The following is a 25,428-nucleotide window of genomic DNA, read 5'->3' as shown; positions in this document are numbered from 1 at the left end:
ATATGTCTTAAAATGCATGAGATCAAAAGCTTGATTATGTTGCATGATTAAGGATTTTAGTTCACTTAAAATCTAACCAACATAGTAAGAGCCTTAAGTTCCAAACTTAAAAATTGAGTTAAAAGGTGCCATGCCAAAATATACACTTGCTTGGATATCCTTTACATCAATCTAGTAATAGTTTTCGCTCAGCGAGGTGTTACTTATTGGTCCTAAAGGGGCAAGGTACACAAATAATTGTGAGTACATGTTAGTTTTGGTGAAACTCAACGATATAAGTAAGGAGTCCTTTTATGTCGTGGCAAATTCGATAGGTTTACCTAATAAGTTCTTAGACGTACCTATCAACCAAGAATAGTTTCTAGACTATTAGCAAAAGGCTTTTGCTTACCTAAGATGTTCTAGGATTAAGTCGACAAACTGTGCTTAGTTCTTCAATGATTTTAGGATCTTGGAATCATTTTATTCACACCTGCCGGAACACATAATTTGAATAAAATGCTTAATAAACATTGAATTATGCATGTATGCTAGAATTTAAGTTTATTAAGAGAAACTGTGAATGGTTATTTATTTGTTTATTCTTTTCAATTGTAGTTTTTAATATGGCAAACAACAATTCATTCAACATTCGATCAATTCTCGAAAAGGAGAAGTTGAACGGGAAAAACTTCCTTGACTGGCAAAGGAACTTGCAAATAGTTCTTATGCAGGAAGAAAAGGAGTATGTCCTAGATGAGGCGATGCCCGAAGCTGCAGGCGACGGGGTCACTCAGGCAGCCCTCAATCGTTGGATTGATGCCAACAAGGATGTGAAATGTCTAATGCTCGCCACCATGAGTGCGGATCTGCAGAAAACGTTCATCAACTCAGATGCTTTCACAATCATCAGTGAGTTGAAGAACATGTTCCAAGATCTGGCTCGAGTCGAAAGATTCGAGACTCATAGGCAAATTCTTGAGACCAAGCTTAAGAAAGGCGAGCCCGTAAGTCCACATGTTCTCAAAATGATTGGACTCATTGAGAATATGAGTCGGCTGGATCAGCAATTTTCTCAGGAAATGGCTATAGACACCATCCTCCATTCTCTTCATAGCGGGTATGATCAGTTCAAACTGAACTACAGTATGAATAGTCTGGACAAAACGCTCACTGAGCTTCACGGTATGCTGAAGACCGCTGAAAAGACGCTCAAAAGTGATAAGCAGGATGTGCTTATGGTGCGTGGGGGCAAGTTCAAGAAATCTGGAAAGAAGAGGAATGCTAAGAAAGGTGGCAACAAGGCCAGCCCAACTAAGCAAACTGGCGCCAAATCTGCAAAGAGGAAGGTCAGTCAACCCACTTCTGAATCCGAATGCTTCTACTGCAAGAAGAAGGGGCATTGGAAGAGAGATTGCTTGAAGCTAAAGGAAGATCAGAAGAACGGAACAGTCGTTCCATCTTCAGGTATTTTCGTTATAGACTGTATACTTGCTAATTCAACTTCTTGGGTATTAGATACAGGTTGTGGCTCACACTTATGTTCCAATCCACAGGGACTAAGAAGAAGTAGAAAGTTAAGCAAGGGTGAAGTCGACCTACGAGTGGGAAATGGAGCACGGATTGCTGCATTAGCTGTAGGAACTTACTATTTGTCGTTGCCCTCCGGGCTAGTTTTGGAACTGGAAGAATGTTTCCATGTTCCAAGTCTTACTAAAAACATCATTTCAGTTTCTTGCTTAGATGCTAAGGGATTTTTCTTTATAATAAAAGACAATAGTTGTTCGTTTTATTTTAAAGAGATGTTTTATGGATCTGCTAGATTAGTCAATGGACTTTATTTATTAGATCACGACAAACAAGTATATAACATAAATACCAAAAAGGATGATTCAGATCTCACCTATCTGTGGCATTGTCGATTAGGCCATATAAACTTGAAACGCTTAGAAAGACTTCAAAGGGAAGGAATTCTAGAACCATTTGACTTAGAGGATTATGGTAAATGCGAATCATGTTTACTTGGCAAAATGACAAAGCAACCTTTCTCTAAAGTTGGAGAAAGAGCAAATGAACTATTGGGTTTAATCCATACAGATGTATGTGGACCAATGAGTACAAATGCTAGAGGTGGTTTCAGCTACTTTATCACTTTCACTGATGACTTCAGTAGGTATGGTTATGTCTACCTAATGAAGCATAAGTCTGAATCCTTTGACAAATTCAAGGAATTTCAGAGTGAAGTAGAGAATCAATTAGGCAAGAAGATTAAGGCACTGCGGTCTGATAGAGGCGGTGAATATCTGAGCTATGAATTTGATGACCATCTGAAAGAATGTGGAATTCTATCAGAATTGACTCCTCCTGGAACACCACAATGGAACGGTGTGTCAGAACGGAGGAACAGAACCTTGCTAGACATGGTCAGGTCAATGATGGGTCAGGCCGAACTTCCATTAGAATTTTGGGGACATGCACTAAATACAGCTGCACTCACTATAAATAGAGCTCCGTCTAAAGCTGTCGAAAAGACTCCATACGAATTATGGTTTGGAAAGCCTCCAAATGTGTCTTTTCTTAAGATTTGGGGATGTGAAGTATACGTCAAACGATTAATTTCAGACAAACTTCATCCAAAATCTGACAAATGTATCCTTGTGGGCTATCCAAAGGAAACAAAGGGGTATTACTTCTACAATACATCTGAGAACAAAGTGTTTGTTGCTCGAGATGGTGTCTTTTTGGAGAAAGATCACATTTCCAAAATGACAAGTGGGAGAAAAGTAGACCTCGAAGAAATTCGAGTCGAACAACAAACTCTAGAGAATGCTCAAGATGACATTCAGGATGAAACTCAGAGATCTTTAGAAGAATCTGGTGAGAATCATGGTCAATCTAGAAATGTTACCCCGCGTAGATCGCAAAGATATAGATCTCAACCGGAAAGGTACTTAGGTATTTTGACGAACGAGAGCTATGACGTTCTATTACTTGAAAGTGATGAACCTGCGACTTACAAGCAAGCTATGACGAGCCCTAGCTCCAAGCAATGGCAAGAAGCCATGCAATCTGAATTAGACTCCATGTCTGAAAACCAAGTATGGGATTTGGTCGATTTGCCAGATGGCTACCAAGCCATTGGAAGCAAATGGGTTTTCAAACTGAAAAAGGACAAGGATGGGAAACTTGAAGTTTTCAAAGCTAGATTGGTTGCAAAAGGTTACAGGCAAGTCCACGGTGTGGATTACGATGAAACCTTTTCACCAGTTGCAATGCTAAAGTCTATTCGAATAATGTTAGCAATCGCTGCATATTACGATTACGAAATATGGCAGATGGATGTCAAAACTGCTTTCTTAAATGGCGTTTTAACAGAAACTGTGTTTATGACACAGCCTGAAGGTTTTGAGGATCCAAAGAATGCTAAAAAGGTATGCAAGCTAAAGAAGTCAATCTACGGATTGAAGCAGGCATCCAGGAGCTGGAATATACGTTTTGATGAAGCAGTCAGTGACTTTGGTTTCATCAAGAACGCGGACGAATCTTGTGTATACAAGAAGGTCAGTGGGAGCAAAATTGCTTTCCTAGTATTATATGTCGACGACATATTGCTTATCGGAAATGACATTCCTATGTTGAACTCTGTCAAGATTTGGCTTGGGAAATGTTTTTCGATGAAGGATCTAGGAGAAGCACAGTACATATTGGGCATCAAGATTTACAGAGATAGATCTAAAAAGATGATTGGACTTAGTCAAAGCACTTATATCAATAAGGTGCTTGATAGGTTCAAGATGGCGGACTCCAAGCGAGGCTACCTACCCATGTCTCATGGAATGACTCTAAGCAAGACTCAGTGCCCAAAAACACTTGATGAGCGTAGACGAATGAATGGGATTCCATATGCATCATTGATTGGTTCAATAATGTATGCTATGATATGTACACGCCCGGATGTTGCGTACGCACTCAGTGCTACGAGTAGATACCAGTCAGACCCAGGAGAGGCGCATTGGACTGCTGCCAAGAATATTCTGAAGTACCTGAAAAGGCACAAAGATGACTTCCTGGTCTATGGTGGAGATGATGAATTAATTGTTAAAGGCTATACGGACGCAAGTTTCCAAACTGACAAAGATGATTTCAGATCACAGTCTGGGTTTGTCTTCTGCCTCAACGGAGGAGCAGTAAGCTGGAAAAGTGCTAAGCAAAGCACCATTGCGGATTCTACAACTGAAGCGGAGTACATTGCTGCACATGAAGCAGCAAAGGAAGCTATATGGCTAAGGAAGTTCATAGGAGAACTTGGTGTAGTCCCCTCCATTAAAGGACCAATAGCCCTGTATTGTGATAATAACGGAGCTATTGCACAGGCAAAAGAGCCTAGACACCACCAGAGAGTCAAGCATGTACTTCGTAGATTTCACCTTCTACGAGAGTTCGTTGAAAGAAAAGAAGTCGAGATAAGCAAAATTGGAACTGATGACAACATATCAGATCCATTAACTAAACCTCTGCCGCAAGCGAAGCACAACTCGCACACTGCAGCTAGGGGAATCAAGCATATTGGAGAATGGCTTTGATGTCTCTGTTTAATGTTTTAAAGTTTTAGAGTTTAAATCTTTGTAAAACATTATTGGTTAATCATTCACAATAAATGAAAAGAATTCATTTTTCCATTTAATTTGTGGTTTATTAAATGATGAGTCCCTTCAATTTGACGATATATTCAAGATAGACTGTCAGGACCAGTCCTGTGACTAAGAAATGTCTATCAAGTGAACTTGAATGTCAAAGGTTGAAAATGGTCCCTAATCGGAGTTTTCTATAAAATTGGACGCATAGAAAACGTTAGACGATTAGAATGCAAGATGACTAGTAGTTCTGTTTCTTGAACTATGTGGACATGGCAATGTCATAATCATTTGCATAGATACTTACTTTGGGAAGACTAGTATCGGACTAGACCTATGAAACTTTACTGTAAGAGATGAAAGTCTGTCATAAGTAAATTTCATTAAATTATTAGACACTAAATCCTCAATACCTGAGTGATTTGAGATTACTTGTTTGAGAACTGGTTGCTTTGACGTTGACCAACCGTCGCACCGTAAAAGGAGGCTATAAAGGCAACGCTCAGGTAATCACCTATCAAACGAAGTCTAATCTCAAGATCGCAAGATTGGGATTGTCCTCCCATAAATCGGGATGAGATGCTTAAAAGTTGTACAAGGCCACTCGGAGAGCTAGAAACTGTGAAATGCATGGCCGTGCTCGGATGAATCATAGGCTATGATTATCTGTTTATTTGATCAGTTGAACTCTGAAACCGAGGAACACCTCTGGACATAATAAGGATGACAACTCTTACCTTATGTTCAAGAGCAAGCATCGAGCGACAAAGGAATTAGGAAATGCACACTTGTCCCTAAGGACAAGTGGGAGACTGAAGGAAATAATGCCCTTGGTCCAAGTATGCATTCTATGTTAAGTCTAATAAATGCGGTTCAGTATTAATTAACAAGTTAATAATTCAGTGAGATCAAGTGAGCTGAATGCCTAGCTAGAGGCCGCTTCAGTTCAAGTGGAATTAATGATATTAATCCACAGCTTACTCTTGACTGAACCCGTAGGGTCACACAAATAGTACGTAAACGGATCAAGTATCTAATGGCATTAGATACTCTATCTATGAATAATCGGAACCGACGGATCTTGGTTTCAGTGGGAGCTAAGATCGTCACAGGCAAGAAATGAATACTCCGGAAACGATGATATTGCCGGAAACGGAAATATGGATCGTATCGGAAATATAAATATTATCCAAGTCGTAGATGTTGCCGGAAACGGAAACATGGTACGTATCGGAAAATATTATCGGAAATGGAAATATTGCCAGAATCGGAAATATTGCCGGAAACGGAAATATTGTCAGAATCGGAAATATTACCGGAATCGGAAAATAATTCCGGAAACGGAAATATTAAATATTTGTTCGAAACGGAAATTAATTCCGGAATCGGAAATATTAAATATTGTTCGTAACGGAAATGAATTCCGGAATCGGAAAATTTAATCGGAAGCGCATCGTACGAATAAGCATCGGACGAGGCCTGCCGGACGAGGCCCAGCACGAAGCCAGGCCATCGCCCAGCAAGCCAAGCGCGCCGCACAAACAGCAAGGCCAGGCCCAGCAGGCTGCGCGCAGCGCGCAGCGCGCACAGCGCGCACAGCACGCGCAGCGCACAGCGCGCACAGCGCGCGCAGCGCGCAGCGCGCGCGGGCGCTGAGTGGGCTGCTGCTCGCGCGCACGCATGAGGCCCATCGTGGCTGTCGTGCGTGTGTGTGCAAGTGTTTGTGTTCGTGCACGTTTCCTAAAACATGCAGAGTTCGGTTAATGATTAAATTCCTAATTCTATTTGATAAATTAATTAAATTAGAGTTCTTGTAGGATTCTAGGTTTGATTAATTTGTATCTGAATAGGATTACGATTCCCTTTCCATACCGCTATAAATATGAGGCTAGGGCTCACAATTTATAACAGAAGTTTCAAAGTATTCAAAGTGAGTTTTTGAGAGAAAAATTCAGTCACACATTTGCCTATAAAGTGCCGAAAATAATAGTACCTTAAGGGCGATTCTAGTTGGTCAATCTTAAGGCGGATCCGGACGTGCTGTGGACTATCTACGGAGGGACGACACTTGGAGTCCTAAAGACTTGTTCTTGTTCGGTTCGGGCGCAGCTAGGGAAGGCACGCAACAAAGAGTATGCATCTAATCTATGCTAAATGATTATGTGTAAATAATATGTTTTCCTGGGTTTATGGTTTTTCCGCATGATTTATGAATTGTCATATGTATCATAACTTAACAATCTGTGCCTAAGCAGTTACTCAAGTCTACATCAATGCTTGGGCTATCCAACCCTACCATTTCCCAGTAAGACCCTTCAAGGTCCGTGTTCAAGAAGCAACCACTCAAGGCTCCTATACAAAATTCAAATTTCAAAATCTCTGACCGGGCATGGTTATGACAAGCAAGGCATCTACTATTTTAAGTACAAATTTCAAAAGTTCAAGTTCTAAAGCTCTATAAGTTCCAACAGTTCAAGTTCAAGGTGGCTACCAAACAATTTTCATTGCAAGTTCAAAAGGCCTAGCACCTATTTCCATCAATATTCCAACATTTCAAGATACAAAAACACCATCAACATGTTCAAATATACCAATGAATGGCCCTCCCTCAAAATTGGGCAAAAGTTAAATATTTTACAAACATACATACAAAATCAAGATCCTCTCAACATACCTACCAAAGGGAGCAACATTTGTAGGCCTCGTACAAGAAAAAAAAACCCAATGCAAATCATTCGAGTACAAGAGATTTATTCTACACATGCTCCTAAGGTAATTTCACAAGCAAAATTGAAAATACTTACATGGATTAGTGTAGAGGAAGCAAGAGCAAGGAGAAAAAGTTGGAGAGCAACAACCAAAAAAATTTGAAGAACAAAATGCAAATGGTGCTCTCGGCCAAAAACTCTCGAAGGAGTATATATAGCCAGCATCAGCTCCTGGCGTTGCAGCCCCATTGGTGCCGCTGCTGCTACCATGCGCGAGGGGATCTCTCCCTCTGCGCGGTCTCCCATGATGATTGTCCGCGATTACTATAGTTTTCTGTACCAATCATCAAACATCAAGTCGAAGCATCTTCCGACAAATGCGGGTATTCGCCTGTTTTAGCAAATAAAGGCAGATGAATGTCTTTGCGTACAAACTCCGAATAATGCACGAATTCAAGCAAAATTCTCGCAACGGACCCATGCTATGGGAAATCCAAGAAAATTTCAAATCGTCAAAAAATATTCCTTATCGGATATAAGCCTTTTCCCTAGTGGATTAAACCAGACAAATCCCAAGCGGCATTTCAAGCAAAATCCAAGCACCCAACGGACTCAACCCAAGGTATACAAAATTTAAAAATCGAAAGCATACAAAATTTCGACGCCAAGCTCCGTTCTAAGCAAGGTTCGGAAAGGTCCAAGCCATACAAGATCGGAGTCATCAAACTAGTCCAGAGGCAGACTCGACCGATTTTTTCCTTTCTTCTTCTAACGTTTGTTTTTATGCAGGTATCAACGTACATTGGATGGTCTTGATTACAAAGCATCTTAACCATTCTCCGTCCCATTCGAAAACTTTGACTTGCGCTTTCCTAGCCGAAAGCTCAGTCAAAGTGGGGGCTTCTGTAGAAACCTAATTTGTGTCTCCCCTTATGGACGATGACGATCCTACTTAACTTAGCTTCAAGTTGGTGTAATTCCGAGCGGAAAATCTCAATTGCTAAAATTCAACGAACTTATTCCAAGTCCAAACATCCAAAATCCAATTCCCAAGTCTGTTCCCCTCCCAGGACTTGGTACAAAATTCAATTCCAAACAAAACCTCTCGAAACGGATGCCACGATTACTCTCTAAGGCACGTTTCCAATCAAATATTAGCAAATCCAAATTTGGCGGCGACCCACAAAACCGAGCAAAAACAGTACACCTCGTCAAACCCGTAAAATCCTCAAAAACATCGCTTTCAAAGACATAAATGCAATTCTTAACCTCCAAGAAATAGTACAAAACATATTAGAAAAACTCCAAAAAGGATGATCATCCTTGGGTGCCAACACGCCTAAAGGAAGGTCGTAATCGTCCTTCTACCAGCAGGCTCTGCGCCTGGTGCCGACTTGGCATAGTGCCTGGGGCAGGTTGGCGCCTGACGCCGGCCTTGATGGCATTTTCCAGCCATTTTTCCTGTAAATACTCCCCAATTTCAGACGAATGGAGGGGGAGATAAACCAGATTCTAGGCGTCGTAATGTTGTAAAAATCCCACCTTCAAAATTTTCAAAATTCCACAAATTTCCTAAAGTTATACTCCGACAATCAAAGAAATTGGGGAAAAAACTTGGAGGCACCAACCTAGAAAATTTAGGTAATTTCGAGTACCTAAATCTCTACATTTTCTACTTTCTATGCTTCTAATCTTCAAGTTTTTCAATAATCCCATGATGTTTATGTGAGTTCATACTTAGATAAACTGGAAAAACACAAAAAGGAGTAATCTTTGAGGGATTTTCATACTTGAATCTCCCTTCAAATGATCTTCCATACTCCATTTCAAGTTCAAAGTTCTAATCCTTAATGTTTATTTTCGAAAACCATGATTAGTAAGTGAGGTCTTCACTTTTCAAAATGCTCCTTACAACAATCATCATACAAGTTTTACAAAAATCCTAACTTTGCAAATGTTTAAGGATGTTTGAAGAAGTGCAATTTCTTCTTCAAACTAGAACTCATGAACTTCAAAGTTTCATGTTCAATATTCAATTTTAATATTCAAAGTTCAATGATGTTTAAATGAGAGCAAACTCTCTTTAAACTAGAACAAGTTCAAGTCTTGGAGCATGTCAAAGATGAGATCTTTTGAGCATAAATGTTCTAATCTTTGAATATTTAGCCTCCTATTTTCAATATTCAAGTTCTATATTCAAGTTCAAGTCCAATATTCAAGTTCAAAATCGATGATACTTTTTAATGAGCAACCTTATTTTAAAGTTAGCTGTTGTTATTGTTTGGTTCAATGAGTTAAAGCAAGGTTGCCCTGTGGTACCGATGATTAACTAGGTTGAACATGTTTATTCTTTCTTTTTTCTTTTAGTTGGTCTTGTTTAGGCTGTTGTTTGTAGTTGTTGGTTTGTTGGGTGTTGTACCATTTTCCTTGTACTGCTCTCTTTTTTTGGTATTAATACATTGCTTACATTTTACCCCCCAAAAAAAAGTTAGATTCATTCAAAAATTGGGTGATATATTGATGTAGAAGTTCTAGAAACACGAGATTAGCTTCTCGGGAGATCAAAGAGAACTCTGCAAAATGTTGAGAAATGAAGCTTAAGTGACCTCTCTTTTTCAAAATTTTAAACCCTGCCCCCAACTTCACCTTTATCCATAAGTGAAATTAAGTCTACTACAACCACTAGCGAAGGCGTCGATTGTAACCTTTGCCATTAGATCGCAAAAAACATTCTTAAACCAGGTCTTGCCTTTGAAAGAGATTAGACCATCAACTCCGAAGAACTTACAACTCCGAAGGATTGTGTTTTGGATTGTTTGTTTAGGGAGAAGGTGGAGGGTTTTTGTTTTACAGCAACCATTTTTAACCACTAAAATCTTTGGTCAACTATAATAGACAAAAAATGAATAAATTGATCATGGTTGAATAAAGAACCTTCGATCTGATACAATATCCTTAAATCCTTTATTTAGGAAACAGGAATGTTAATAGCTTTTTAAACTAATGAAATTAGCCATTGTATGAACAAATATGAGTCCAGATCCTCTAGAATTTTAATAAAACTCTACAAGGTAGAATTTTATCTAAACCATACATTTTAACATCAATGGCTCATATTGATCAGAAAAAATAGAGGAACTTTTGAAAAGATAATATATAAAGTTATAAACCATTGATTTTTCATTCAATGGTTGATACGCTCAAACTCTACCTTGTAGAGTTATTTTAAAACTCTAGAGTTTTGACTTATGATTTCAGTAACTACATTATGTCAGGACACATAAACCAGTTATCAACAAAAACCAATTTCATTCAGTGAACATCTATTTATCACATCAGATATAGGTTTCAAACTTTTGATCAGCAAACAACATTTCAGAACGGATGTAGCTTATTAGCTTTAGCAAGCATAGGGCAAATAAATGCATAGAATATGCATCATGCAAATATTCGTCGTGATAGTTTTAAGGTCTGGGAATGGATTGTTGACTGTAGAGGAAGATATTCAGGCGCTGCAGAAACTCATGAGCAACGACACTATGGCAAAGTAATACTATCAAATTAGCATAAGGACGTTGAGACATTCTAAAACAATCTGTTACCCATAAATTCTACAATCGAAGTTGCATGAGAGCAATGAACACTTGATGGTTTGCATACACGCTATATAGATCATTTTCTAAGTCCTCAAAGTTAACAGTTACACATGAACCAGTAAATCAGCACTGAACTATAATGAACAGTTCCGTGCAAAAGATAAAGGAACTCAAGACACATTGCTGAGTCAATTCAAGATCTATTTTACGCCATCCACTTGAAAATCATTGTTCATTCAACTTCACCCAAGTAGTCATCAATTTCAGCAGGAGTTAGTACCCTGCAAGTTGAATTCAACCAACTGTTAATAAGCTTAAAAGACCAATTGTTAGAGTTACATTCCACTCAATTATGCAGAAAACTGAGAATCCAGTGAAAACAAAGACTCCAAGACAATACAGAAAAATCAGCAACGACAGCACTCAAGATGATACCTGCTCGTATTTCTGACTTCTAATGCAACAAAAAGATAAAGCTAAACAAATTAACATCAGCTCAACATTTCAGAATTACATCATATATAGTACTGTATCCGAATGATATTGGGAGCTTTGCCAACGAAAACAAGTCAAGCGATAAAGAATAGGAGTGCATAGCTCAAACAAGTCAAGCGATAAAGAAAAGGAATAATGTCGAGACACAACCCCCTGCCATTCACGTCAGTCTCCCTCTCATCAAAAGACATCCCCAAGTACCCAAAATTTATTTACACTACTTCCTGATGCAAAACTTGAAAAACAACACGGGGATGAGGACAAATGGAAGACACTTTAGAATCCAGGATTGGAAGCACAAATTGGTATGCAAACAAGTACAAGACAGAAAGCCAGTTGCATCTCAAAGAAAAAGGATACTGATATTGGCAGACTGGTTGTTGAAAGGTGGGACGATGTGATGAACAATGCAGAACCTCTGCATTTCCTTCTATCCATTCTCATAATGCAACTTGACTCTCAAAATTCCCCCAAACGGGCCAAAACAAAGAAAGGAAGAAATAAAGAAAGAAGGGACAACAGGGAGACGGAGGCAAAAACAGTAAGAAAAAGAAACACGGCCACACACACGTGAAGAGTATATCAATATACAGAAAAAGCGTTGCATCGTTGGGTAAATATTCTCTCTAACCCTTAATAAATTTCCTTGTGACTTTGTGAAATATCCAAGATGAAACCTCTAACTTCTCTAGTTATACTAGCCAAATTCGTAACACAGTACATTTGGAGACACAAAAGTAGCAATTGCATTTTTCATATTGTAAGCTATAAATTGTTATTATTAGACATCAATATCCTTGAGCAAAAGAAACGAAGTTTATTTTGAAACAAAATTCCAGACATGACTGGATCGTGGTATCTACCTTTGCCTCACAGTCTCATAGATAAGCTCTCCAGAGAGAAATTAAAAGTAACACAGAAACCCACAATTCAGCTGGCACTGAAAAGGACTCATTCAACACGGAAAATATAAGAGAAAGCGCACCTGAACTTTTTGTCAGTGCCAATAATCCCAATCTCAATATTCTTCCCTGATATTTGGCCTTCAAAACTGCATAATGCACCAATAGTAATTGATGAGATACCAAACTAGTTGGAAACCCACATCATATGACATCAATGACACTACATATATTTCAACCATCCATGACATAAAACTACCAGACTACTCCTAATTTCTCTTGTCGTGTTGTATTGCCCATTACAAAGATACGGGAGAGAAAGTAAAACCTATTGAAATAGATCATCTTGTTTAAAGAAATATTTTTTTAGCGCATCATCAATCGGTATAACTTGTCATTTTCATTCAGCAAGCGACGGAAACCTGTACAAGCCAATTTGAATATTACGCTTGAGGCAAGAAGAGGCACTACTTGTTCACGACAGGAATACTGAGCGCAGCGAATTTCATGGAACACAAGGAAATCCATGCATCAGGCTGCCAAAATCACAAAGCACCGCACATCACAACACATCTCTTTGATTAGCATAAACCAGAATACCAGACACGGTGCTATTTCTTCAGTTTTAACCTTTCTCATACCAAATCTTTTCCAAACCAACGGCCTTCACTTAATTGCATAATAAACAGTAACTAATCGCATAACAAATCGTAATTCACGAATTGCCTACAGTGCCAAAGCCAATGCTTGTTTTTGCCATCTCTGTACTGGGAACAGAAAATGGATCTGATCACATCATCACTCGCTGAGTCGCTGGTAGCCATCACTGGTGATGTTCTTCTAGGTTAACAGAAAGTTATAGTTAGCTTTTAAAGTTAAGGTCGTTGGCTGGTTCACTTGCCTGGTTTGACCTTTGTTGTGGCTTGTAGTATAAGATATTGTAAAGAAGTGTGGTAAAATTAGTTGTTGGAAGTTGGATACTTGGATTGTTATGCAAACTAAACAACTTTTGGGCAAAACAGCAAAAGTCAAGGAGAAAAGGCTGCTGAAATGCCAATTCCCAAATATAGATTTGGCTCTTTAACCACATGAAAAAAAAAGGCAATCAATAAGCTGTCACAAAGCCAATTACCAAATGACGCCATTAATATTGATTCTGCCTAAACTCCAACCAAGATCTAAAATCAGATTCTGCAACTCTTGAAGGAGTATGAATTAGTGAAGGCAAAACTTCACAAAGCTCTAACCGAGATCCAAAACCAGATCCATTCGACTCTGAAGAAGTATGAATTCATGACAACAAAACTTCACTCAGCTCCAACAAAAGAAAAAATTGTCTTCTCTCACCCCACAAAAAAATAAAAAAAAATTACGCATCTTGTCTGTCTGTAAAGAGGAGGTTTATTTTCTCATCAAAAAAAGTTTGTACATAAAGTTAAAAGGAATCATGAAACCACTGTTACAACCCCAACTCTATGTCAAAGTAATGGTTTTGGAATCAATTTGAAAGGTGCCTAGGAAAGCCAAGTCTCAAGCAATACATTGAACCTGCTCATTGGTCCCCATTGTTGATATAATACACTACCAACAAACATATTTACTTTGTTTTCTTTTATTTGTTGTGGAGAGGTGGGGTTGCGGGGTGGGGGGAGGGGTGATCTGCTTCAGCAACATAGAATACAAACACATGATCATCTAACGAATCTGGCATATGCATATACATGAAAACACACATATACAGCAGGGGAGGGAGGTGCAAGGTCTCAACAGTTTATTACCCTTCCTTCAACGTCAATATAGCTGTATGGACAGCATCATCAAGTTCCATATCATCAGTATACCTGCATCCAATAACAAATTCTTTATTGATAACGCCTTTAGTACGTGACATTTATTTTTGCCATACTGAAACAAACGATGGATAAAGAAGAGTGCATGCATGTGAGTGTGCACATGTGCATGTATAACGGACAATAAAAAGGATAACAAAAGTCTGCCCTGATACATCAGCTTGATTTGAAAGGGACAATAATGAATTATTTTCATCTTTTTAAGTGAAATTAGTAAGAAACTAAGAACCCATTTTAAATATGGTGCTTAGAAATAGTTCACATTGAGAAACTCCAACATGGAAATTTCAAGCGAAGAAAAATTGTAGGACCAATTCACCCTCATCATTATCTCCAATTAGGTGATTTTGTCAATAAATGCCAGCGGATAAGGTTTTAGAAATTGGCATGCAAAAGAAATAAGACTTTTTGGTACATATTTACTTTCCTAAAGTTAATAAAAAGATAAGCCAAACATTATAAATTTAACAGGAAGTCGTTAAGGATGGTTCATCATTGCAAAAGTCCATTTAGATGGGGAAGAATGTCGTATCAAGCCTTCTCTTAGATAAAACATTGGCATGCAGCCTTTAAAGATTCAGTTGGACTTGTTTTCTAGAAAATATTGAAGTGGTTTAACAAACATGTTCTTAGGAGGTTATTTCTGACGAGTTGCTCTGATATAACTAATCAAATAAATACTTCAAAGCATTAACTATAAATACAATTGGTGATTTACAAACTTCACCTTGACTATCTTTGATGATTTACAAACTTCACCTAGACCATCTTTAGTGATTTAAAAAAAAAGGAAAAAGATAGCCATGTGAGACCTTGTTAGATTCTTCCTATATTATTTTCAAAACATCAACTTTATACATTTTATTTATATTTATAGACAACTAAAGACATTAATGGTCAAAGTCATGCGTCGGCGAATGTAAAAAGTCAAATTGTGAGCTAAGGTGCGAGGCTAACCAAGGCGCAAAAGTCCCTGGAGCCTAGGCACAAGGCGTTCCCGCACACCTTTTGCAGGCCAGATGCACAATTTTTTAAATTTTTTGTCGGATTTACTTTCTGTATAAAAAAGTCAAAATAGTAATACTTGTTACAAAGGGGTCAAAATAGAAATTATAGAAAAATCACCTTTTTTGGAATGAAAAAAGGAGAACGGGGACTAAGGAAGGTTTTTAGTCACTTACTCCTTATGCAGATTCTCAGAAGAAGTGGCTCACACCTTACATCAAACCGTTACTTTAAAATAAAATAAGGAGGGGTTCACATGCTTTTTTTGGTGTATAAATGAAAGAGACAAAAAAAAAGGGAGAAAATTTGGGGTTTTCTCTCTGCTCTTTCCATAATCGCAACAATAAATAAACAAATGTTATCTTGTAAAATATTGTTTAGTCTAAATGTATGGCTTGATATGATAACTTCTTTGTACTTTTTATTAATTTAAAATATATAACTACATATGAAATATATTATTGGTCAACTTGTCCATTGGAAAATTTAATAGTCAAACTGTTGATTATTTAGGAACGGCGGGAGTAGTATAAGTTTCTCCTTCCATATCAACATGGTATTCAACAACCTTCAAGCATAATCCAATTACTTATTGTCAAAGTTGTGAAGTTGGCTAGTTTTTTGAGAACTAAGGTTTTACATTCATTAAAAAATATTGAAGAAAACTTGTACTGAGTGGAATTAACCTTACAAACTATGTGATATAAAAAAGAAATAAATAAGAAAAAGAAAATCTGTGTTTGGTTGACATAACCTACAAAATGTGTTGTCATTCTAGCATATTTTCCACCCCAAATTCCAGTTTAAATATTGAAATCTTGCTACCATGCTAGATACTCGGGCAAAATGTTTTAGCCAACTATCCCACATATTACTTGAGTATTATGTTAAAGCATACTGATGTTTGGTTTACAACATCCCGTCATTATTACGGATGTTTGAACACTTTAAGTTAGGCCGATCACAAACAATTATCTGCAAACAACAGAGCCCAGGACCTCGAAATCAACATAGTTTCTAAGTTCTAACAGATTTGGATGCATTTGAGCAATTGGGTATTTTTTAAACAAGACATAATATTTAAAAACAGAGTTTACTGATCATGCAAGAAATGTGTGAGTTGAAGAAAATCAAGTAAATGTAAGATGCAGAAAATTATCTTTACAACCGTTAATTGAACTGTATGTTAGTCTTAGCTGCTAACACGATGGAGACATTCAAACAATGTAGAGAATTAGAGATGATTCATAGACAGAACCAGTATCTCATTACCTCTTTTCAAGAAAAGTCTTCGCATTGGAGACATTCTTTCCCATTGCTGAAGCTTTCCATGAGAAATACGAGCCAGAGGGATCCACCTGAATAAATATTAAATGCTTTCAATATCTATAGAGGAATGTGAAGACCCTAACGAGCATTAATTGACCCTCGAGTCTAGTTAACATAAGGAAAGTAAAGAGCAAAATCAATCAAACAAATTATGTGCAGAAGGCTCTCATTCTTATTAGAAATGGAAATTTCACCCAAAATAAAACTAGACAGACATATAGTAAATTTTTATAAAAATTAAATGATTTGACGACTTTCCACTGATGTTCTAGTTTTTAAATCACAAATAAACTTCAGCTCTGTAAAGCTTTCTCCACGCTATAAGGTACCTAAATTTCTTTTGAAATATTGGTGAATGCAGAATGAGTTATATAGACATAATTGCTATGGATTCTTTCAGCTGGAAGTAAACTTTCCCTTTTCTTTTCTCTTTTGTCAGCTGAAAGCAAGTTTCACTCAGAAGAAAGATCAAAAGATTGCCAATAATATACGATGAGAGAACAAACTCTTAAGAGGCTCGAGGGTATGAAAGAAGAACGAAACAAGTGAGAGGGCATTGCACCTTCCTTCCAAAAAATTATGTTCAAGGTTTAAATTTCTATTTGTTTCAGGATCTTGTATAGTTATAAATCTAGCACTTCAGCAACGACATCAATTATCAATTATCAATCCATCAATCTGTAGAGAGGAAAATAGTCTCCGTCTAAAGTTTTTCGAACAACGTACTTTTAGTTTCACAAGGCCTTAACATTTTTATACCTTAAAGCTATTTATACTAAAGGTCAACACTTGGGCCTGCTTTTTAATATACGTCTTTACAATTAAAAGAAGGGGACTCCAGTTTCAAAAATATTTATTAAAACACACATTAAAACGAATTTACAATTCTGTCTCATTTCCGAACTCCATATAAGAAGCTATTACAAACTAACATTGACAATCTATACACATGCACATGCAAAATCAAAGATGAAGCATATCCATCAGTACCTGGTATAATTGTGGACCATTTTCGTCAAATCCAGCAATCAGAAGAGATACTCCGAAGGGTCTCACACCACTGCGCACATTTAAAAAAGGGCGCAGTAGAATATAAATGATTAATGGACTAGAAACAACTAATGCAACAGATACAAGCAACTTTAACAAATAATAGTTACATAAATGGATCTAAACCTGTTTCAACAGATGAGAATAACATTTAGACCCGGCTGTTTCTTTAGTATCTCTACATTGTTGTTGGTAAAATTGTATGATTTACATTAACAAGATTTGAACTGACTAATGTGCAATATGATACACATCTGAAAGGTGTTTCCATCGATGATTTAGACGGAAAAACCGATCTATACCCGATATTGCGATACCCACTACGAATTACCAAGCAGAAACAAACTCTAAGCAAAATCTAAGATACAACTTTGGCCCCATACCAAAATTGACCCAACCTGGAAAAAATATGAGAAATGACTAATGTTTTCCAGTCACATAAAAAACAATCACCATCCATGTAACCTATGCCAAACCAAATATACCAGTCGAAATTTGTATGATAAACTCCGTATGAAACCTATGCCTAACCAAATATACCACTCGAACATAGTATGATGACCTGCAAGATTTGCTATGAGAACATTACATCCCTCATACCAATTGGAACTATCTCAACCTGACCACAAACAACAAGACACAGAACCAGAATCAAACTCCCGATACCCTCCCTCAACCCACAAGACCAAAGACCTGCAATTGATTGGTCGTTATACTGGTTAAGTCAGAAAAACTCCAGATACTGCAACTTGCAAATATACACCAGTATAACCTTCTTATACTGCCAACCTAGCAGACGTAGGGAGTCAGACTAAATTAAGCACCATCCTTAAAAAATCTTTCCAAGAATTAGTGAAGCATAACACAGGTAAATGCCATGACTTAGAGCAACCCATCTGGTGGCATTGATTTACCCCAGGAAGAAAGAGCAACCCATCTTATGGCATTGAGAAGCGCAAAAAGGAACAAAGAGAAACCCATAGATAGGTATGGACTACGGACTTGGCTACGAAAAACTTTTTAAACCACTGACCAAGATGAGCACAACAGTCATTACTTTTTGTTACTGAAATGAAGGCGGATATAAATTATAATAATTATAACAATATTATTATTATTATTATACAGTTGTTATTATTCCAGGTTGGATCCATTAGAACTCCAATTTTCGAGTACCATATACTGATGACAAATTATACAAATAATAAAGTGACCCGAAAATTCAATCTTACCCAGATTGTGTGAATTCTTGCATGACTGCAGCAGTTTCCCTAACAAGTTGTGTAACAGGGATGGGTTCCTAACACGCAATTTGCAAATAGTTAGTTCCAATCGAACATACATGAGAGTAAATACAAGGGATAGGGAAGAAAGCTGCCCAAATAACAACAAAACCAATACATCCATCATGTTTCAAATAATGAACTAGAGACCAAAGAGGGACCATTGTGAAAATAGGTTTTCGAACACAAAATAATTGAGCATGCAAGTAACGGTGTTCAAATAAATTCCATTAGGAAAACAATGTTCAGACAAATTCCCTTAAAAAAGATTTATTCACATTCATACACACATTAAAAAAAATGAATCACTTTAAGAGTGCAATGTTCCGTCCATGATTACAAATAAATTTTTCGAGGAGAAGAAAGAGGAACTCATTAAACGATAAAACGCTCTGATCACATACCAAAGCAGTGAAATTACAAAATAAAAAGATACACGAAGTACTAAGAAACCCTTCTTAAATGCAAACAAGAACCAGATATCCCCCAAAAAGAGAGTATTAGCACAAAACAATCACAAGAATGCCATAAATGGAGAACCGCCATATGACAACTACAAGACCAAAAGCTGAACATCCACAGCCAACAGAGATCAACAAATAGAACTTAAAAGGTACCTTGTATAGTTTATAATACTGTTCTGCCTGCTTCCTGCTTTTACGGACTAGAACACGAGAGTCGGGACCCATGCCACTATAAATATGAAAATAAAATTAATTAATAAAAATATGAAGACATGAATCAAGATCAACTGGAGGATTTAAGGTAAAACAATGCTACCATCAATCTCCAACAAAATAGAAATATATGACAAAAACCATGACTGCACAAATCTTTCAGAAATTTGGGCTCAACCTCATGATTCAATTCTTAGTTAATCACTTCCATAGGGCTGTGACATTATTGTGGTAAATGCAAACTGCACTTGAAACCACAACTGTGGTCGTTTATTGCAGTAAGACTCAGACTCCTAAAATTGTTATGGTATTCAATCTAATGAAGCAGCAATCACGTTGATAATCTATAACTACCAGGAACGAATTAGGAGCGGAAGACAACCCCCACTTCACAGAATATCTCCAAAGAGGCACTAATTACTAGCAGTTCCTGAAATATGAGCAGATGAAGCTAACCTGTAGACAACTCCAATGTTAGGAGTCAAAAGTTGAATCTTTTGGACCTGAAGTAAAAGAAAATATATTTGATAAACAATAAGAAAACACGATAATGGGAGCTGAAGAGATATTAACAGAAGCACAAAATAATACATCATTTCATAAGAGAAAAATCTTTTAACAGTGTGTTCTATAGGGACTGTTCTGCATAGATCAGTTTAATAATTACATGCTGTTACAAACTTCAAAGATCTACTTTCCCTACATAGTAATAATAATAAGATAGACACAGACCGGAAAAAATAAATCTAACACTTTTATCGCCACTTACTGAAGCTTCATCAACCAGGATTGAAGGAAGTTTCTTCTCGGTAGCAATAACGACACCATTAGCAGCTGCAACCACCAGACAAGACAATATATCCTTCAGTTCAGTATACATCGAAGTTCAAACAGATGAAAAAGTTCTCGAAGGCCAACTAAATGCATAAACAGAAATTTGAACTCATACGTCAAAAAGACATGGAAAAAGTAAACAAATGCATTATTAGCCTGTCTCAAATAGACGTCATATCAGCGGAGAAATAACCTGTTTGCAGAATATTCAGGGCCTCAAATGTGAGAATCTGAGGCTTCTTAAAACTAAACAAAAGCTAGGACTCCTACGAGGTTAACCTCCAATGAAATGCAAGAACGGAATGGAAAAGCAAGAAAAAGATTAAGGTATTGTTGACTTTCAATTTGGGCTGAGCTAGTTTCATAATTTTATCAAGCAATCAACAAAACCTATACCAAGAGTATCAATTCACCAGATTTAAGGATCCAACTTGATCCACTCTTCACATGCTGCTATCAAAAGCGGGAATTAGGTTTTCTGTTCTTAACAGTTGGATTCAGTTTTACTGTCTTGAGGTGGTAGAGTCATCGTGATTTCGCAAACAAATGTGTATTTTATAAATGCTTGTATACTTTTATGGTAGAAGTCATCAATTACGGGAATGTGGATTAAATTTCTTTTATTTTTCTTCCAAGTTAGAAAGACATGCACAAAGAAAGCTTTGGTAAAATTATCAAGGGAATGTATAACATAGAGGCTTGTTTAGCACAAATTCATAAATTAAGGGAATGTGGATTGATTTTTTTTTTTTTAAGTATTTCATAAGTAAGAATGACATAAAAAGCATGCTTGGGTAAAATGATGTGACCTACTATCACATAAAACTTTATCAACAAACAAACAAACAACAAAAGATTCAAGTGCCTCTCCTCACTCTTGACTGCACCTATGTGATAGCATCAAGAGAAATAACTTCAATCAATGTCAAAACATTTATCCTCTTCCTCCATTCAACTCTATCAAGTCCTATGAATTTCCAATTTCTTTATATCATGCTTAACTCCCTTCATCCAAGTACTCTTCTATCTGAACTTATCTGAGCTTAACTGAACTTAACTTAACTTATCGGAACTTATTTTGTCTGAAATAAATCAAACAAGGATACTTGTTCAAATGGATGGAGAAAAGCTATCTTATATATATATATATATATATATATATATATATATATATATATATATATATATATATATATATATATATATATATAATTATATATATATAAGATTTTAAAAAGAATAATTATGAAAAGAAGGGAGGGATGTTTACTTCAATGCATAGTCACTATCACAAATTCACAAGTATTCAGCCAGCAGCAATACTTTTAAAATTTAGAGTTAAAAAAAAATTGAAGACCGACGTACTGACCATTAGAAAAGAAAAAAGCAATCTACTTTTAAGGAATGATAAAGTTAAACAACTTTCCCACTTGCTACCAATTACCCATGTTACTTTCTCTCTCTTCTTTTTGACTAAAAAACTGAATTTGATTGTTTAAAGTGAAAAGGGGGTGGTGTGTGATAAACACGTCGCCAAGTTTAACAGTTTAAAAAAATATGTGAAAAGCACAAAAGCGGCCCGATGCAATGCGCCCAGGGCCACTTCCAAAGCACCCGTCTAGTCGCGCCTCACCTGCGCTGCATCTAGGCTGGTGGGTACGGTTTTTCCCGCATCTGGGCACACCTTTTAAAAATGAGCTCCATATATCCTTGATCTTTTCATTCGTAATAAGAATGTTTTGGCTTATGTCCTTCATCATACAAAGATTCTTGTTTAACACTTTTCTTCTAACTATCTTATAAATCCCTGAAGTTTAGTTTCTCAAAGAACCTATAGAGTATAGACCATCAACTTTAACTTTGCTTGTCGAAGACCTCTAAGAGAAATAAATAGTTTTTTTATCCAAATTCACCAAGAAAGTGATACCAAAAGAAAAACCATCCTCCATATGACAATAATAAAGCCTTTCTTTGTTCTTCTAAAAGCATAATGTCTTTGGTAGAATTGGTTTGCAACCAACTAATCCCAAACAAGGAATAAGTGCCCAAGGATAGAAAAGTAAAAGACAATTAAGTGATTAACCGACTCTTCACCTATAACACTGAATACAACAGCTTACAAGAAAAAAGTTCCTTATAAAGACCCAGAAAATGAAGATGAAGAATTCCATTGTGCAACCACTAACCAATACCGACTATAATCTCTTAGGGGGGATTTGGTTGAACAAAGGGAAAGGGAATGTAAACAACAAAGGGAAAGAAGGAGAAAAGAAAGCAAAAGTCTTTGATTTTACATGTTTGTTTTAGAAATATCAAAAATATCAACCACCAATGTCATTCCTCTCCACAATCTACAACAACCAAACAATGAACATCCACCACCACCTTAAACTACCTCCCATCCCATGGTCGGCGCCTCCCTTCCCAAGGCCAACGCCTCCCTTCTCCGGCGCCTCCCTTCCCAAGGCCAACGCCTCCCTTCTCCGGCGCCTCCCTTCCCCATCGCCTCAAGGCAAATATATCTCTGTCTCCTCCCCTATTTTATTTTCTCTCTTAGATCTGGACATCTGGTATTGCAGTTGTTGGATTTTGTTTTTGGGATGGGTGGGTGGTATTTTGGGGGTACGTGGGTGAAATTGGTGGTTAGGCTTAATTTTTGGATGGTTGTGGTTGATTTGAGGTGGTTTTAGGAGGTTATGATGGATGGATTTGGTTTTCGGGTGGTGGGTCTAGTTTTTTGGTTGGTTGTGCTTTTGATTTTTGGGTGGTGAGGTTGATTTTTCAGGTGGTATTCGAGTGGTCGGGATGGTTGTGGTGGCTTGATTTTGTAACGGGTGTTGATAGGGCGGCATAGCAGCGTCGGTGAAGATGGTGATGGTGGGGCGATCCTGATGAGGGCAGCCCTAGCTGCCGGCCGAATAGTGTTGGTGGAGCAGTGATGGGCACGCGGTGTATCAGTGGCTTAGGGAAAGGGAATGGAAATATCATGGGGGTGTGGGAATCAAAGTAGAGGACTTTGGGGGTAAAGAGAGGGTAAAGGGAATGATTGAAATGACAAACAAACAACAACAAACGGAACTTGCACTGTTCATTCTCTTTTCCTGTTTTCAATACCCCATACCAAACGCCCCCTTAGGCTCTTTAGTTGAGACTTCAAAATTGATCTATTTAGCTCCATATCACATCAAACATATACTACAGTTTGCAAAGAGTTTGAGTATTATCATAAAAGAAGAAACGAGAGAATACGAGTTATTACTTGTTAGAGATTTTACAACAATAGCCTCACCTACATCCATACTCAAAGACTCGTTCACAAAAATAATGTACCTCCATTACCGAATATGTATAACTCATACTCCACACCCCTAGGTGGTAACAAGAGATTTTCTAACAATCAATGGAAAGATTCACATTTGGAGAAGATAACAGATAGTGTAATCATGAAATATTTTCAAAAGTCATTTCCAATCTCTTAAGTAATTGTCTTGTACAAACTGAGGAAAAGGACCGAAAGATTCGGATGTGTTGGCTCACGATAATGCAGTTAGTTTAATATATACTTTGTAAGACATTGATGATGTACAGTAGTCATGTTCATTAGAAATTGGTCAACCCACTTTGCTAAGTTGTACGGAATTTTGCCCTAGCTTCGTCCAATAGCAAGCCAAAACAGGCAATTCGAGAGAGAAAAGTGAGCAAAGAAACCAACAAAAAAGCATCCCTCAACCAACAAACACACACACAACCAACAAGAGCCTGGAAAAGGGCCTTATAAGAATCAAACCAAGGCAAATAAATGACCACAGTTTCATAAATAAGAAAGTGCACGTTAAAGCAAGATACGCAAGGGATCATCCATCATAAGCTTCAGAGGGTTGCAAACTAGTAGTTTAACTTTGAACAAAAGCTACTGACCAGCTGGACACATGATCTTCACCATCCAAAACGAATCAAACAATGCAAAATACTTTTTGAAACCGCTAAGATCAATTATCAAGGTATTTTTATTATAAGTAAATGATGATAGGCATTATGGCATACCGCTATAGAAATGATAATCATTCACCCAAAAATCTCACTCCACACCCACCCTAAGACAACGCAACATTACAGTAATTGCAGAACCCGCTGATAACTATTCTAAAAGTAGGTCTTCCATGAAATTCAACAAAAACAAACAATAAAAAGTTACTCAAAAACCCCAACAAGAAGAAAACACAAATCAGTGATTTGAAGTACCTTTGATTCCAAGAGAAGTCTGCCCAGAACCAACAGCAGTCAAAGCGTGCTCGATCTGCACCAGCTTACCGGAAGGGCTGTTTCATAGCAGCATTTCAAAATCAAAAAATCAAATTTCAAAATCAAAAGTACCAAAAACCCAGTTCAGAATCATTATTGTTGAATTAGAGAGTATGATTGAGGTGATTTTTCAGAAAAGATCAGCAATTGTTACCTGAAAGTGGTGAGAGAAAATGAGTATTGGCTGTCTCCCATAGCGGCTTAACAAGATTCGGAGATGAGGAAAAAGAGAGATGAAATATGCTTGTGGTCTGAGGTCTGAGGTTTGAGGTTTGAGAGACCCCTTGAACAAGCAAGATCGGTAGATTTATACCGAGAATGCCAAGAAAAATGAAGCGGAACCTTTTTTAAAAAAAATATTGTTTTTTCTTTGTTTGGGTGTTACAAATTATACATAGATTGCTTGGGTTTGGAGCAACGCGCGGATCATATAGGGGTGTGCACTTACAGCACTGTGCACCTGCCTAAAAATGCACAAATATAATACTGTAATAAAACGCAACAAACATAAAAAATGCAAAAAAAAAAAATACAGAGAAAAATAATCAGAAAAGAACATTAACAAAAACCCAAAAAAGAACACTAATATTAACAAATCACACAAAAAGGTACAAATATCAAAAGAAGTTAAATTTTTAAAATATAAATTCAAAGAGGAACAGTCATTTAACTCTCCTTTAAAATACATTGCTATAAATAGCCCAAATGCAAAGTACACTGTTACATGCAACAAAACCGATTCACTCCATTTCACAAAATAACTTCTCAAAAAACTTCTTAACTT

At 37.2% G+C, this 25,428-nt stretch overlaps 1 protein-coding gene across 1 annotated transcript; it reads right to left on the bottom strand.

Annotated features, from left to right (window-relative positions):
• Positions 1 to 10,904: 10,904 nt before the first annotated feature.
• LOC110788820 (proteasome subunit alpha type-2-B) lies at positions 10,905 to 24,964 on the bottom strand. Its single transcript, XM_021993457.2, has 11 exons — positions 24,799 to 24,964; positions 24,585 to 24,661; positions 20,278 to 20,342; positions 19,965 to 20,011; positions 19,449 to 19,524; positions 18,781 to 18,848; positions 17,489 to 17,558; positions 16,442 to 16,527; positions 14,093 to 14,155; positions 12,398 to 12,463; positions 10,905 to 11,198 (listed from the first exon to the last, which is right to left on the bottom strand). Exons 1-11 carry the CDS (start codon positions 24,837 to 24,839, stop codon positions 11,150 to 11,152), a joined length of 708 nt encoding a protein of 235 aa, XP_021849149.1. The 5' UTR covers positions 24,840 to 24,964; the 3' UTR covers positions 10,905 to 11,149.
• Between the last annotated feature and the right edge of the window lie 464 nt (positions 24,965 to 25,428).

Source organism: Spinacia oleracea, chromosome 3 (genome assembly GCF_020520425.1).
Source record: "Spinacia oleracea cultivar Varoflay chromosome 3, BTI_SOV_V1, whole genome shotgun sequence".
Lineage (NCBI taxonomy): Eukaryota > Viridiplantae > Streptophyta > Magnoliopsida > Caryophyllales > Amaranthaceae > Spinacia > Spinacia oleracea.
The sequence above is the reverse complement of the archived record's forward strand: the minus strand, read 5'-3'. Positions and strand labels throughout refer to the sequence as shown.